Source organism: Antedon bifida, chromosome 7, assembly GCF_963402885.1.
Source record: "Antedon bifida chromosome 7, ecAntBifi1.1, whole genome shotgun sequence".
Lineage (NCBI taxonomy): Eukaryota > Metazoa > Echinodermata > Crinoidea > Comatulida > Antedonidae > Antedon > Antedon bifida.
This window is the reverse complement of record NC_136232.1, coordinates 10,028,326-10,044,394: the sequence shown is the minus strand read 5'-3', so window position 1 is coordinate 10,044,394 and position 16,069 is coordinate 10,028,326. Positions and strand designations below refer to the sequence as shown.

The 16,069-nt window shown below is 32.5% G+C and overlaps 1 protein-coding gene across 3 annotated transcripts in view; it reads left to right on the top strand.

Moving 5' to 3' along the window:
• The window catches only part of LOC144848597 (thrombospondin type-1 domain-containing protein 7A-like), a 35,207-nt gene that overhangs the window by 17,170 nt on the left and 1,968 nt on the right, over positions 1–16,069 (top strand). The window contains exons 4-25 of one of the 3 annotated variants that reach the window (XM_078705405.1): positions 2,392–2,784; positions 3,496–3,720; positions 4,148–4,414; positions 4,544–4,741; positions 4,959–5,177; positions 6,199–6,366; positions 6,776–6,961; positions 7,262–7,414; positions 7,832–8,035; positions 8,277–8,404; positions 8,803–8,953; positions 9,148–9,384; positions 9,621–9,883; positions 10,363–10,546; positions 10,725–10,837; positions 11,282–11,427; positions 11,702–11,802; positions 11,941–12,072; positions 12,618–12,734; positions 13,004–13,066; positions 13,474–13,552; positions 14,324–14,364. In XM_078705405.1, the coding sequence (XP_078561531.1) occupies positions 2,392–2,784; positions 3,496–3,720; positions 4,148–4,414; positions 4,544–4,741; positions 4,959–5,177; positions 6,199–6,366; positions 6,776–6,961; positions 7,262–7,414; positions 7,832–8,035; positions 8,277–8,404; positions 8,803–8,953; positions 9,148–9,384; positions 9,621–9,883; positions 10,363–10,546; positions 10,725–10,837; positions 11,282–11,427; positions 11,702–11,802; positions 11,941–12,072; positions 12,618–12,734; positions 13,004–13,066; positions 13,474–13,552; positions 14,324–14,364 (3,768 nt within the window). The remainder of the gene's footprint in view (positions 1–2,391; positions 2,785–3,495; positions 3,721–4,147; positions 4,415–4,543; positions 4,742–4,958; positions 5,178–6,198; positions 6,367–6,775; positions 6,962–7,261; positions 7,415–7,831; positions 8,036–8,276; positions 8,405–8,802; positions 8,954–9,147; positions 9,385–9,620; positions 9,884–10,362; positions 10,547–10,724; positions 10,838–11,281; positions 11,428–11,701; positions 11,803–11,940; positions 12,073–12,617; positions 12,735–13,003; positions 13,067–13,473; positions 13,553–14,323; positions 14,365–16,069) is intronic. The other 2 variants (XM_078705404.1, XM_078705403.1) reach the window with 2 other exon arrangements.

Here is a 16,069-nt window from a genome sequence, read left to right as displayed (position 1 = left end):
GGCAAATCACTGAAAAAAATGACAATGCTGTGGGTATCAGTGGCTGGATCTCAATGGAGACACAAAATAAAATAAGCAATGAAAAAATGACAATGCTGTGGGTATCAGTTGCTGGATCTCAATGTAGATACAAAATAAAATAAGCACTGAAAAAATGACAATGCTGTGGGTATCAGTTGCTGGATCTCAATGTAGATACAAAATAAAATAAGCACTGAAAAAATGACAAATGCTGTGGGTATCAGTGGCTGGATCTCAATGGAGATACAAAATAAACTAAGCAAAAAGCTAAATCAAAATGATAAAATAGAACAGCCAGAAAAAGTAGCAGAGCTTTCTGGCAACCTTTGACTTTGATATATAATGTTCTTTTAAACATCATTGATTCTAGTAAGTATTACTATTGGCATCAAAACACCATAGAATGCTTTGTGTTTTGAGTAATTTCCTGTCCAATATCTTCAACTTAATCTTGTAATGTGTTCACAACACGTGTGCCAGCGGAACACATGTTATGAACAGGTAACAGGTCTTCTGTCATCTTGCTTATTTCTTGCTAAAGATTCAGTTTTCTCTATAACAATATGTATGTTAAGAGTTTATTGAACTTTGTTTGATTTCATCAGAGTGAGACAAAAACATAGCTTCTTTCAATTTAGTGGAAAATAATTGTGAAAGTACTTTACTATTGCTGGAAAATATGTTATTTCTAGAATTGCAGATAAGATCTAATAAGTTTAAGATAAATCTTGGAGTCTTACCAATGAAAGGTTTCAGGCAATTGAACCCTCTGCTTCTTTATATACATATCATTTTATGCTATTTGCATACTGTAAACATAGTGAGACAAAATACACTATGAATCACACAGATTACTTAACGCATTCAGAGGTTCCAAAAATGATATCGAGAGGACATAAAAGCATGGACCACCTATCGTTCTGTTTCGTTTATTTGTTTGATTTGAGCTTAAAATCAATATAATATATATAAAAAGGAAACAAAAAAGTTGGGCAGTTTAGATCGAAGAGAAGAAGGATTTCAAGTTGAAACAAACTCATCCCTAAGATCATTTTGTAATGTAGTCCACAGCTGTGGAAAGATAAAGATGGGTATGTTGAATTGTGTTGAATTGTGTTGAAGTGGGCTAGAGTACGAGATGAGTCATAATATCTATAGTAAATGGGCATGTCACCAAAAACTGGTTGGTTTGAGAGGAGATTTGAGAGGAGTATTTGGCTTTGTAGACCATAGTAGAATTGAGAGACTAAAGGTGTATATAAATATGAATAGTTTAAATTTGAGACCTACAGTACCTAGTGTTTTGCATACTACAGTCAACTCTCTCAAAGGAAATTCAGGTTTTTAGAGAGTTAACTGTACTCTGTTGATTCTGTTCATTTGTTTTTGGTTATATTTATGGCACATTCCTTTCACATGGGCACATTGTATTTTCTTGAGGATGCAGAAAGGATAGAAATGGTGTCGTCAGACTGAGAATCTATTATCATCCCATATATTTTTTCCAATTATATTTCAAGGCAATGCTCAACTAGACCCTATCTGCATCCTCTCTTGTAAATATTTTGTGTACAGTATTTGATTATGTAGTTTTACTTACACTATTTGTACCTTAATGAAGCAATGTCAAAAGCACTACTGTATGAAACTTCAAACATATTTTTAAACACAGCAAGGGCATTTCTGTATATAGTCTTATTTTAAATTAAATCACTGATTTGTGGTTTTTACACTAATTATTTACTACACATACTGTAGATACTTTATTTGTTTTTGATACACAGCCTTTTATCTTAAAGTGTACATTTTTTATATCACAGTGTATTCCAATTTGCTTTTATTGTCACAAATTGAGATATTTGAACATCGAGGTAAACATACTTATTGTTTGCACACAAACATGTTATGAGCATTTGGCATGAATGGAATTAATAATTAATATATTATAATAATAATTTTTGAATATTTATTATTTGTTTCCATACTATTAATGCATGGCACTAAACATTAATTGAAAGCACTTCTTGATAAAGGTGTTACATTTAATGAATATTGTTTGCCATTTATTTATAAAACTGTTTAAAAGTCTCTCTCTCTAAAATAAGAAATCATGATATTTTTAAAAGATGATATCATATTTCAGGGTGACAATCGCTTCATCTGAAATTTTCAATTTTCACACCCACCCCAATTCCTCAGTACAGATCGTCATATTGTATATTAATATTAAATTATAATAATATTTAAAGCATCTTTACCTCATCTGTTTTTAACTTCTCGCTATGGCCTTGTATTTATGTATGGTACTTTATTGATATTGAATGTGTTTTGTTGATGATGTTTAAATTCCAACATTTTTTTTCTTTTTAGATGACAAGTCAGACAACTCAATGCCAGCAGAAAGAGAGTTCTGTCACTTACCATGTGACTGTAAAGTGTCGGCATGGAAACCGTTTAGCAATTGCACCAAGCCTTGTTACACAGTTGGATCTAGCGATACAGGAGTGATCAGAAGGACCAGGGAGATCACAGAGTTTCCACGATTTGGTGGCGACACCTGTCCGCACTTGGTGGAAGAAGAACCTTGTGATGTATCAACGCTTGAACTATGTCCGGAGTACACGTGGCACATGTTTAATTGGAATGAGTGTCGACTTACTGATAAAAGTAAAAGTTGTGGGCCTGGTGTTAGTAGACGTCAAGTGTATTGTACAAGAGCAGATGATGAGGATAGGAGAGAAGTGGATGAGCACCATTGTACAGGTAGCAAATGAAATCTCAACAAGATGGAATGATCTTGATAGAAAATTACTGTTGTTTTTGTACTTGAATATATTTATGTACAATATAAAGGAGATTAAAGAGAGATTTTTATCTGCTTCATAGAACAGTACATAGTGTTTAATAAAATGTTTTAACTTTAAGTCATTCATATATTTATTTATATTACTCTGCTTCTGTATCAAGCACATTGTGTGTGTAGTGTATCAATCTAACATGCAGATTATTAAATATCCAATTTGCAGACAGTACTGTTTTGAGCTTATTAGATCCCATTAGTGCAGATCATTTAAATCAAAGCTCTGTCTATACTATCAAATTTTATGTGACAAAAAAATCACACTATTTTGATCGAATTAGATTGATAGACAGAGCTTAAAGATGTATTGTCCCCCAAAAACATGAAAAATGAAGATTAATGAAATCTGAGTTTGAATAGGTCATTTTGTAGTTTTAACAAAATTAATCACTTCCATAGAAAAAAAAGCGAAATATAATGTTTTCACTTATAAAATAACAAAATAAATGATTAAATTCAACCAAAAACCCATTGGCTTCCAGCCAATTTGACTATTTTTGCTTTAAAATTTTTTTTAAAAGTTTTTTCAAAAAACATTTTGCAAAATTATTTTTTTAGGGGGACAATACATCTTTAATGCCGGTAGGAAATGTAATTTTTTTAAATTATTTCAGGTATTAAACCATCAAATAGACTAGCCTGTCAACTGAACTGTCCCATTGACTGTGAGCTTGGAGAATGGGAGAATTGGAGTCCTTGTACAAAGTCTTGCGGTGCTGGTGGTTTTCACGTTAGGACAAGAAAGGTTCTTGTTGAGCCTCAATATGAAGGATCTGAATGTGACGCTATAATGGACTATAAACCATGCTTACTTGTGAACTGTTCCTGGTGGTATTCTGGTAAGAAAAGGGTTACTGTTGTACCTAGTGAGAGGTTGGGACAAGCTCTCGAATCTATGGCCCTAGTGACTGGTGCAGACCCTTACACAAAATCCATACGATTTTGCACATCGCCATGTGAAAAATACTTAGTTACAGTTCTAGGATTTATTTAATTACTTTTTACTTTTCAAATCCCTGTCCTTCCTACCACAACATTCAAAACTTATTGCATCCATGTTAGATTTTCTGTAGGCCTAGTGATATTAAATTTGTTGTAGAAAGATGATCAAAAGGAATGATTTATTTTGTAGCAGAGATTTAACACAAAACTTAATTTTTTATCTATAATGATGTATAGAACTTTGATTTGTGGTTATGTTTGTTTATAAAAAATAAAAAAATTTGTTGTCATTAAGTATTTTCTAATGCTTTTATGAATTTTCAGGTACGTGGTCCGCATGTTTCGCTGCAAGTGGCGTTTATGGAGATTGTGGTGCAGGAACACAAAGTCGCAGTGTTTACTGTAAAAGCGCCCTCAATGATGTACTTCCGAATGATAATTGTACCGGATTTGAGAAGCCAGAACGGAAGCAATCTTGCACTATTCCCTGTCCTGGAGACTGTGCTGTTTCTGAGTGGTCCGAATGGAGTACTTGCTCGGAAACATGTGGTCCTGTAGGTGGAATACAGATGAGGATGAGAGTTATTTTAGGTAAGGCATGGCTGGGTCTAGAATTCCTCCATACATAACAAAATAACATTAATATTAAATTTTATGTTAAAACGAATTAGTGTTGTTTAAATGATTTATATTTTTTTGGTTAATTATTATTTTTTTTAGGCCTGTCCAATTCCACTGCAGAGCCTTGTATATCTGAGGATGAGTTACATCAAACAAGGGTGTGCGGACATTGGGATAACTGTCGTTCACATCATTGGCAAGTGTATCCATGGGAAACATGTGTTTCTGATGTGTTTGGAACATGTGGACACATGAACGGGACACAAATTCGGAAAGTTCTATGTGAAATGGACTCAGGTAATTATATCTATCAATAATTGAAAAATTGTAAAAAAAAAAAATATTCATATCCCTTATGTGTGTAAATATAATATAAAAGCAATTTCAAGATATCCATATATTATTTAGAGTAACTTTTTTTTTCTTGAGATGTAGATTTATTTCTTTATTGACAGTTGAATGGGTTTCAGTTTTCACTAGATAGATTAATTTTTTAGTCTGCTTAATTTTTCAGAACCATCAATTGATGAGTCAATGTGTGATCCATCTTTGAAACCGAACGTCTCGCGTCCATGTGACGTCATCTGCCCAATAGACTGTAGACTAAGCTTGTGGAGCGAGTGGACGCAATGTAGTGCATCGTGCGGAAATGGCCCACGATACCGAACACAGCGTATCTTTACTCTCAACCATTATGGCGGTGAAGCATGCCCTGATGAGGCTGATGAAGATGGTAATTTGTTTGATATTTTTATAGGTAGATTCTAAGAAACAAAATGGAGTCTTGGTTACTACAAACATTATTTATTTACTACAAATATTCTCACTGTTAAAACAACAATACAGAAAATATAATTTTTGAAAAACGGAGGGAAGAATTGGTCATTAGCATTCAATTCAATTCAAATTTTTACCAAAAAAAATAAAGAATGTTTTCTTTATTGTACCTGCAGGTCTCTTAGGAAAATTTCAATATTGTATACAAACATACATACACACACCACCCAAAAATAAAGAGACTAAATAATATTGTACAGACATTAGATTTATTATCATTGATGATTAGTATTCGACCTACTTTTGACATCACTCAAGTCCATCAATTATGCTTTCAATAAAATATGGTTATTCAGAATATATTACTACCAACACAAATGACTATATGTATCCATGACGACCAAGCGTATTTCATAAAATGAAAGGGTAAAGTATATTAAAAAAATATTGTTAATAGATGGTTGCTTTATTGTAGTTTTCTTTTAATTTGTTAATGTTTTCTGAACATGAGGAAATACAAAAGAATGTGGTAATATTGATTATGGATCATTTTCAAAGGTACTCATATAATATACATTAAAGTAACAGTAACAATAGCTTAATGTTTAGTAGAACTTCTTTAAATTCCAAGTGTCCCTTTTAATAAAGGAGTTAGTCGTAGTGTTAAAACATATATATTATTTTACAGAAAAGTTTGCCCTTTTAAGGTGTGTCCCCATGTTGTAATTACTGCATTAATATACTGTTTTTTAACTGTTTTAAGTATGTGGACCATCATGCACTATGTAATGTGTTAAGCTCTGTCCACACTATTAAACTAGTTTGACAAAAAAAGTGTGCTGTACCCAAATATGGTAGTGATATGCCAAATATTTTAGTGATATGTCATGTCGATATATGGGCACCACATTTTTTTGTCACATCAAGTTAGATAGTGTAGACAGAGCTACAACATTAACAATTGTTGTTTTTTTAAGGTGTGATCACAATAGCTGATGACTGTGCTGATGTGGATCCTTGTTACACGTATTCCTGGCGGACAAACGACTGGAATGTATGTGAACATATTGGCAACAGTTGTGGTACAGGCTTACAAACCAGAACAGTGGACTGTCTTAGGAGTGATGGCAAAGTGGTTGAGATAGGCAAGTTAATAAATTTATCTTTTTATGTAGGAAAGTATTGGCTGATACAGACTTGTGTCTGTGGCTACTGTGCTTTATGACCAAGTATAGGGCTTAGTTTTTAACATTGGTTTTGGCAATACCAATTCATCTAATATAAGTAAAAGTATCTTATGCTATTCCATTAATAGTTGCTTCCCAATAACTCAATGTATGCTAAAAATAACCCACTTAATGCTGTATGCCAACAATGATGCATGGGAACAAGGGGCGAGTGCCAATATGGATGCATGCCACAAAGGGGGACTTCACAACATTGCAAACCTTGAAACCTTGAAAAGAGATTATCTACATTTATGCTTATATCTATTTAAGAACTTCCAATAACTAATTTTACATAAATTACATTCTCCCATTATTTACAATGTAGGTGTTTGCTTGCGAGAACTATTAGAAATTCCGCCAGACGAAAGTCAGCAGTGCTTTATGCCATGTGAGGGCGACTGTGGGCTGACGGAGTGGGGTAATTTTGGACCGTGTCAGAAACAATACATCTGTAGTCAATATGTGGAGGGAGATTATTGTAGAATAAGAAGTAGAGCGTTCTTTCATCAAGGTAAGCCAAACTGTTGTAATCAATTTTATTTTGCTATTACTATTACTACTACATAATACTGAGAATAACTTTAATTTTAATTTGTAGTAGAGTTGTAGCTTGGTGGTTTAACATGCTTAGTCTTCCAATCCTGACCTAGTGCCAGGGTTGTAACTCATGACTCTTTCAACTCCACTCCCTAAGTCTCAAATGAGACTTAGTTTATAAGCGCGATAAATTATAACATAGTTTATCTATCCTGTAATTGGCAAGTTGGATGTGTACAGTATGAAATAAAAAAAAAATCTGTTTCTATTTCAGAGGGGATCACGTATGACAACTCAAATGATCAGTTTAACCTTTGCCCTCACATTTCATTTCGTGATTTCAAAGATGGTGAAGAATGCGAAGGGCCTAACTACACTTACATGTGGCAGGAGGGCATATGGCGATCATGTATTCCATTCGCAGATAGTAAGTTTATTACGAAATAGTATAGTTCTCCAATGACTAGACCACTGTTCTGAAGCCTAGACACACTAAATCTAGTCACTGAATAATCAATTCAAGGAAAAAAACATTTATATTGCCCTATTATTATTACAACTACAATATTGTATAAACTATTGTTATGTTATAGGGGCTGGACTCTATATATTAATTTTTTCTAGATCCTCCTTTCCTATGTTAATAATGCAAATACTATTGTTTAAATGTTATTTTATAAGAAAAAAGAAATGAAATAAATTTGAATTGAGTTGAAAAAGAAAAATGAAAAATAAAAGTCAAACTACAAGGCAAAAAATAAAAAAAATATTCGGACCTATAAAGTTGCTCAATACAGTGTAATTCTTACCACAAGTTGACACAATTTCTTTTTTTTGTCCATAGAGGGTAATGCCTTATGCGGAGATGGTCGTAAATGGCGCACAGTCCTGTGCCTTCGTAGCGACGGTTTCCACGTACCTGAACACTATTGTGATGAAGTTTCTGCTGTTCCAGCTAGCTCCAAAACATGTACAGTAAAATGCTTACAGGATTGTGAAGTGTCAGATTGGAATGAGTGGACAGTGTGTTCACACAATTGCGGACAAGGTCAGTCTCAAATGAAACTCTTGATTATGTGTTCATAATTCATATTCTTTGTTAGTGTGAAAGTACATTATAGTAAAGTATTTTATCAAATTCATTTTTTGTAGCTTATGTAATTTGAGTTGAGACTATGGTCTTTGGTACAAACTTGCATTACATTTGAATATGTTTCTTACTCTATTTGTTTGAAAAGCAAACATTTCTGTTATTATTTGTCAAAAATGCAAATTGTTGGTGGTTTCAGGAACAAAAACACGATATCGAACAGTCACGCAAGAGATGAATCGTGGAGGCCGCTTATGTCCACCGTTGGAGGAAACAATTGTTTGTGAATTGAGGTCATGTGATGAGTTCACATGGGACGTTTCCGAGGTACGTTTACGTATAATATTTAGTAACAAAACAATTCAACGTTTGTTATCAACCGTTTTGTCATTCATCATCATGATGTGAAGGTTTGCCACAATAGCTCTCTTGTACAATTTTCTGCTGCTCTCAGCTCTTCTACACTATCAAACTAGTGTGACAAAAAGATGTGCCCAAATATGGTAGTGATATGCTTAAATATGGTAGTGATATGACATCGTGTCCATATATGGGCACATCACATTTTTTTTGTCACATAAAGTTTGATAGTGTAGACAGAGGTTGGATGCTGTTAAGTTAATAACCATTGTTATCTGATTCTGATTGCAATCATCAAAAATCAAATATTTGTTTGTGTAATATATAAACTTTAATGATCACTGCATTTCTATCTTTTGTAACAGTGGAACACGTGTAAGGCAGTAAATAGTGATTGTGGAACAGGAACACAAAGTAGATCTGTACGGTGCAGAGCTGGAGAAGAGTACGAGAGTGAATGTGAACTAAGAGAAACTAGACCACAAACGAGCGTGGCTTGCAACCTACCTTGTGCAGGTAAAAACAAAAACCATTTTTAAACTAATATTATTGTACAGTATTTCATTAATTTTTCATATCTCTGTATAACCTCTCTCCTACTGAGATGTTCAGGTGTAACCCATTTATAAAGAATACTCCTAGTTACCTAACTCATTCAATTTTATGCAAGTGTATAAAAAAAACTGAAATAAAAATAATCTTTCATTTAGGTGACTGCGTTTTGTCAGAGTGGTCCAGTTTTACTCCATGCCCTGCAGTATGCTCACAAGATGCTGTGAAGACTCGAACCAGAACCCTTGTACGCCAGCCATCGTCAAATGGCCAGCCTTGTGAGTCGTTAGAAGAGATTGTGCCATGCAGTGTAGAAGACTGTGCTACAAAGTCATTATCAGTGGAACTAGGCGAATGGCAAGCTTGTAAAGCTATTAGCGGTGATTGTGGCAAAGGTGTGGTCTTTAGTTCACTTTTCATATTCAGTAAATGTTGTGACTGTACGCCATTTTTAGCAAAAATGACACGATGGAGTACTTTTTATATCTGTTTTAATATACTGTATATTATGCAATTATCTGCAAAAATAATTTTTTTGTTTTTTTGTTTCTATCATGTCTTTCATTCTCAACTCATTTTGTTTTATTATTTATACTTATTCAAAATAATATGATGTTTATTGTATTCAAAGGTACACGACAAAGAACAATACATTGTATAGACAACAATGGAATAAATTACGACCTCAAAAGATGCGGTGATATTGAAGCCCCCTCTACGGAAGATTGTGAAGTTATTTGTACACAAGACTGTGTTCTTGGCAGATATGGTGATTATTCTGAGTGTAGTGATGAATGTGGTATGGAAGGTCATAAGTACAGAGAACGTGAAATCCTGGAAGCAAATGCAGGACTTGGTAGAAGGTGTCCAAAGAATAGTCACTCTCTTGTCCAGGTGATAATAGTTGTACTTACTTGTTTACTTATTTGTTTACTTATTTGTTTACTTATTTGTTTACTTATTTGTTTACTTACTTGTTTACTTACTTGTTTACTTATTTGTTTATTTGTTCCCGCAAAAAGATGGAGTTGAGGCAAAGCACTACGTGCTTAAAACCCCTCTTGAATGTAACAAAATCTCCTTATATGGCACAAACTTTAGTGGGTTGTTTGGCCTATGCAATGTTAAGTTGACTTTTAAAAGAATTTATGGACTGACAAAGCACCACATCAGCTGAAAGAGAATTCCACACCACATCTAGAAAAATTTAGTAAATCTTTATTAGAAAAATAATTCTATTATTAATTATATTATATTAATTATTATTTTCCTGTGTATTATTATTATTTTGATTAATAGAATAAATCTCTCAATTTAAGTCTCAATTATCAGTGACATAAAACAAATAAACAGTTTTTACTTTTCACAAATAGACCAGGCCTTGTAACGTTGTTCCTTGTTATGAATACAAGTTCCAACGAGGGGAGTGGAGTAGCTGCAGTATCAACTTGGAAATGGGGTGCGGGTCGGGACTTCGTACAAGGTCAGTGGAATGTCGTCGCAGTGATGACGCCCTCGGAGCTGAAAGAGACTGTCTTATTGCATTAATATTAAATCGTATGTATGAAAATCTTAGTTTTACTTTTTTGTGTTTTATTGTTGGATCTATAGTAGACCTAGAGTTTATCTATAATAAGAAAAAAATTGAACTTTGAACTGTATCCAATTGTTTATGTGTCATCAGTAGATCAAAATATATTTGTCCTAAATTCAATTTTTAAAACCATTTTTTTAGGTGATCCCTCAACTGTAACAGACATTGAGTTTGAACTTTCGTCAGCCAATAAGACTCAACTTGACATTCACACATCTGAGACATGTGGAAGGCCTTGTCCTGGGGATTGTCAGGTAAGCCTATAAGGATCTTTTGAAAACGTTCACTATGTAACAGCCCCCTCATATACATAATGTACATTCGTCATGTGTGTGTGACATTTTCGTGAACTCTGATTATTCATAATTTCATATTCATTGTAAGCCCTGATTATGCATATGTTTTAAATACTGTTTGTGAGCCCTTATAATGCATATAACATTTTTACTATGAACCCTAAATAATGCATTGTTACATATTCATTGTGAGCCCTGATTATGCATAATGTTGTCACCATGTTTGGACCCTGATTATGCATACTGTATCACTAAGTATGTGCAACAAGCCCTATGAGTGATATTACTATATGACAATTTTAATCACACAATGTGACAATTTTAATCACACAAACTGTTGTAATATCATTCCATTCCAGCTTTGTTAGAAAATAATAAAAATATAAAGTAATTCATGTTTAGGTGACCAACTGGAGTTCATTTACCCCCTGTATAAATGATTGTTATGGTGACGAATCAACTAGCCCAGTGAAAGTAAGAACTAGAGCTATTATCAAGACGGCTACAACAGGAGGATTGAAATGCCCTGACCTCATGCAGGAGGAAAGGTAAATAGAATTTCCCAAGTAGTTTGCTTCGTTTGTTTGTTAAAGCGCGATAGTGTCCACAATTTTTAAGTTATCCTGAATTTTTGGGTGTAGATACTTACAGAACATGCCTGTTGATTTTCAGGAAAATTGATATATTGGTCACATCACAAAAGCTTATTATATTAAAATATGACTTACCTTTATCTTTCATACGAGATATTCTTTAAACATGGACCAAAATATCAAGTAGTAATCCCTCTATTATAATAATAATTCTTTGTATCTATGACAGGTCTTGTTTGGTGTCAGAAGCTATTTGTCCAATGTATATGTGGCATACTTCCCCCTGGAACCTGGATACTAAGCAACGTGCTGTATGGTGTCAAGATCAAGGTTTGACCTCATTTGACATTCAGTTGCATCATCACCATCATAATTATCCATTTTCTTATATTTGCCTAAAATTGTTCGGTAGTCTACTTTACTCTTTGCATGATGTGATATCATTTATGACAAGTGTGTTTTTTTTAGATGGCCGAAAAGTAACTGGAGGATGTATCCATAAATTAAAGCCAATATCAGAAATGCAATGTAGCAACGATTGTGAAGACCAATTCGTGCAATGCGTCGACGGACTTTGTCAATGCCAAGATGGTTTCCAAAGTGAGTGCTGTTCATATCTGTAAAAGATTAAAGGTTCTAATCTTGAAGTAGTTATCTTCACAACAATTTTACATGTCTACACTATCAAACTAGTTTGACAAAAAAAATGTATCTGCCCAAATATGGTAGTGATATGCTTAAATATGGTAGTTATATGACATCATCATGTCCATATATGGGCATATCACATTTTTTTGTCGCATAAAGTTTGATACTGTAGACAGAGCGTTAATCAAAGATTTTTCAAAAATACAAAAATATGGTGAATAATTAGGGGGTGAGATTATATTTGAATTTAATTAGAGAATTATCTAAAGTCTTGTGTTCATACATAGCCTAAATTGGCCTGATAGTGGGATTATACTTTAGCGTGGGATTAAACTTGAGTATGGGATTAAACTTGAGTATGGGATTAAACTTGAGTATGGGATTAAACTTGAGTATGGGATTAAACTTGAGTATGGGATTAAACTTGAGTATGGGATTATCCTTGGTACAGGATATTTAGTAGTTTATTAATGCAATATTTGTTCTTCATTTCACAGTGTTTTTTAACGTTTGCATACCATTAGAAGGATGCCAACTGGATTCTCATTGTCCTTTGTACAGTCACTGCTCAGAAGACAAATGCCATTGTAACGTGGGATACATACAAGATATCTGTAATTGAATTTTTTTAATTTTTTTGTGATTTAGGTTTATTATTGTGAACTCCTAGCTGTATTTTTATTAAAATTAAGCATTTTAAGGGTCTTTCTGAATTAAAGAAAATTGGCTACAGAAACTCAACCATGTGTAGTCATTCCAATGTAGGCTTACTGTATGTGATCTGGAATTGAAAGAAAGGTCACAAACAGCATCCCCAGTTTCTGATTACAGTGCATTTACTTGACCATTCTTTTATTTTGTTGTTTTTATAATCTATTTATAGATGGTCTTTGCAAGGTGGATGGTGCATATGATAGCAGTGGAATAGCATACGAGGATGAATCAAGTAAGATATTCATTTTCTTTTACTGCTTTTTTAGTAGATATTTTGCTCAATCCACAAAAAAAACAAGGAAAATATTTGAGTAGAAAATTAAACAGACATCTTCCACAATCACACCTAAAACATGTTTGAAGTTGGATTGTGAAAGTACATTGCATTATGTTTTTAATGAAGCCATTACAACTCTCATTAATTCTGTTTTAATACTATTCATAAAATGATAGTTATTATGTGTAGTGACATCATTATGACAAACAGTGATTCTAAACTACCAAACTTCACTATCAAACTTTATGTGGCAAAAAAATTATTTGGACATGATGATGTCATATCACTACCATATTTGGGTATATCACTACCATATTTGGGTATATCACATATCATATATCATTTTTTAATTTTTTTTTTAGATATCTGGATTTGGATAGTTATTGGTGTATGTCTCTTGATGATTATTGTCTTTGTTATATTTTGTATTCTTATATTCCGGTATGTATATCATTTATTATTATTCAAGCCCAATATATATTATTCTAAATTCTCTTAAGATTGGTTCCTATTGTATGATGCAAGTAAAATCTGACCAACCACTAGTGACAACTCATTTGAGATTGAATGAGTCGTCGCTACTGATTGGTCAATTTGCTTCAAGAATTGTTGTGTAGCCCCCAAGTACAAACTAGTCTTCACACTATATGATGCAAGTAATCTGACCAATCACTAGTGACGACTCATTTGAGCTTGATTGAGTTGTCAATTCTGATTCGTCAATGCTTCAAGAATTGTGTGTAGCCTCCAAGGATAAACTAATCTTCAGTAATTATACATATTAAGTTTTTCTCAGGGTCTTGTTTTAAGAAACACAAGAGACAATATAGATATTTATATGAAAATATAGAGTAAACGTGTGACTATTTATTTATTGTGTAATAAAAAAATAGATTCTATCTATTTCATCAATCGATTGACATTTGATTCACAAGGAATGTAATCATTATACAAATCTTTGATAAAGTTGAAAACTTTTAATCTCTTCTCAATCATATAAGTTTAATTTTAAATATCTTTATTTTTTTAGGATCTCAAAGGAATTAAGACAAAAAAATATCCTTTCTATCCTGTTCAAATATTAATATTTTTAACTCATCAATTTTAACAAAAGTTTTCAAGTCTATTAAATTTTGTTTCATTCGTTTTTTTTTCATTTATGTTATTAACATCCTGTTTATAATTCATTTTTTAAATTTTCACTTGCCATAGCGTGACAAAAACATCGGCAGCGAGTTTCAAGAAGCGAATAGGTTCACAAGCCTTATATCTTATGCACTGCATTTGTATTTGCTCGTCTTCATTTAATCACAAATATTTATTCATTTATACATCCATTTCTGTGAATTATGATTTTTTTTTGTTTTATTTTGGAGAAGATTGTCTACAACATTGTTTCAAATTCACTCACAAAATTTTTTTTATTCTTGAATGCATTATCACATAATATTATAAATCTCTGTCTATACTATCAAAGTGTATGTGATAAAAAAGTGTTATGTGCCCATAATTATATGGACATGATGATGTCATATCAGTACCATATTTGGGCATATCACTACCATGTTTGGGCACATCACACTTTTTTTGTCAAAGTAGTTTGATAGTGAAGACAGTGCTTCATGCTCTGTCTACACTATCAAACTTAAAATGTGATGGGCCCATATATGGACATGATGATGTCATATCACTACCATATTTGGGCACATCACACTTTTTTCTCAAAGTAGTTTGATAGTGAAGACAGTGCTTAAGTCTAACTAAACACCAAAACAAAACTATTATTACTACATTCTTTTTTATATTATATTTTTGGTTAATATTGAACTTTATTTCAACATCCTGGATCCGCCATTTGGCAAGTTTTCACAATTACAGTTCACTTTTTATACTTCATAATGGATTTGCTTGGTGTTTAGTAGAACTCTGCATTGATTTGGTCACATACAACCTCATGCACCTTTTAACATTACTTGTGTATGAAACATCATTACATAGCATTTTGTTTCGTTAATCATTTAATAAAAAATAGGATACATTTTTACTGTTACACAATTAGTGGTTCCGATTTTTTATATCTTTTCTGCAGTTTTTTTATTATGCATATATAAAAAATAATATATACCAGCATAAAAATGTACAAATGATGAAATTATATGAAAGCTGTTTTAAACAGAGGTCCTATTTAAATGCAATGTTGTTGGTGCTCTTTGTTGATATCCAAATGTCAGACCTCTAGCATAGGAAAGCAAACTTTATCATACCAATATATAGTACTTTATAATGAATTCAGAGAGAATGCAATATTTTGTATAAATGCATCATGAAATATACTGTATATGTATTAATTCATTTATTTAACTTTGATATTGGTCAGAGATTTCAGTTGATAGTAGTTAAAACTTATTGATAAATTATATATCATCTGCGAGGAATATTGAAATGGGACTTAATATTCACTTTCTGTTGTTTGCATCATTTTGCAATTCTGTGGTTTCCACAAATTCTTTTTTCTTTTAAAAAGAAATTTTTAAAAACTTTAGGTTCGCTTTTGTTTCCTCCAAGTTTGTGTTCACTTGTTGATTAAAAAATAAAATCCCCTTATCACTGCACTTTCTGTTGCTCCTAATAATTACCCATTGATGTCTGCTTTACTGGTATTGTTTACATGTGGTGTTAATAGCACTTTACAAACCCTTGTTTTATTTTTGGGGTATGATATCGTTTTTACATTGGGTGATAATTTTTACTATTATTGTGATTTATCAACATTATCTTTATCAAAATTATCTTTATCAACATTATCTTTATCAACATTATCTTTATCAACATTATCTTTATCAACATTATCTTTATTAACATTATCTTTATCAAAATTATCTTTATCAACATTATCATCATCAACAACATTATCATCATCAACAACATTATCTTTATCAACATTATATTTATCCAAAC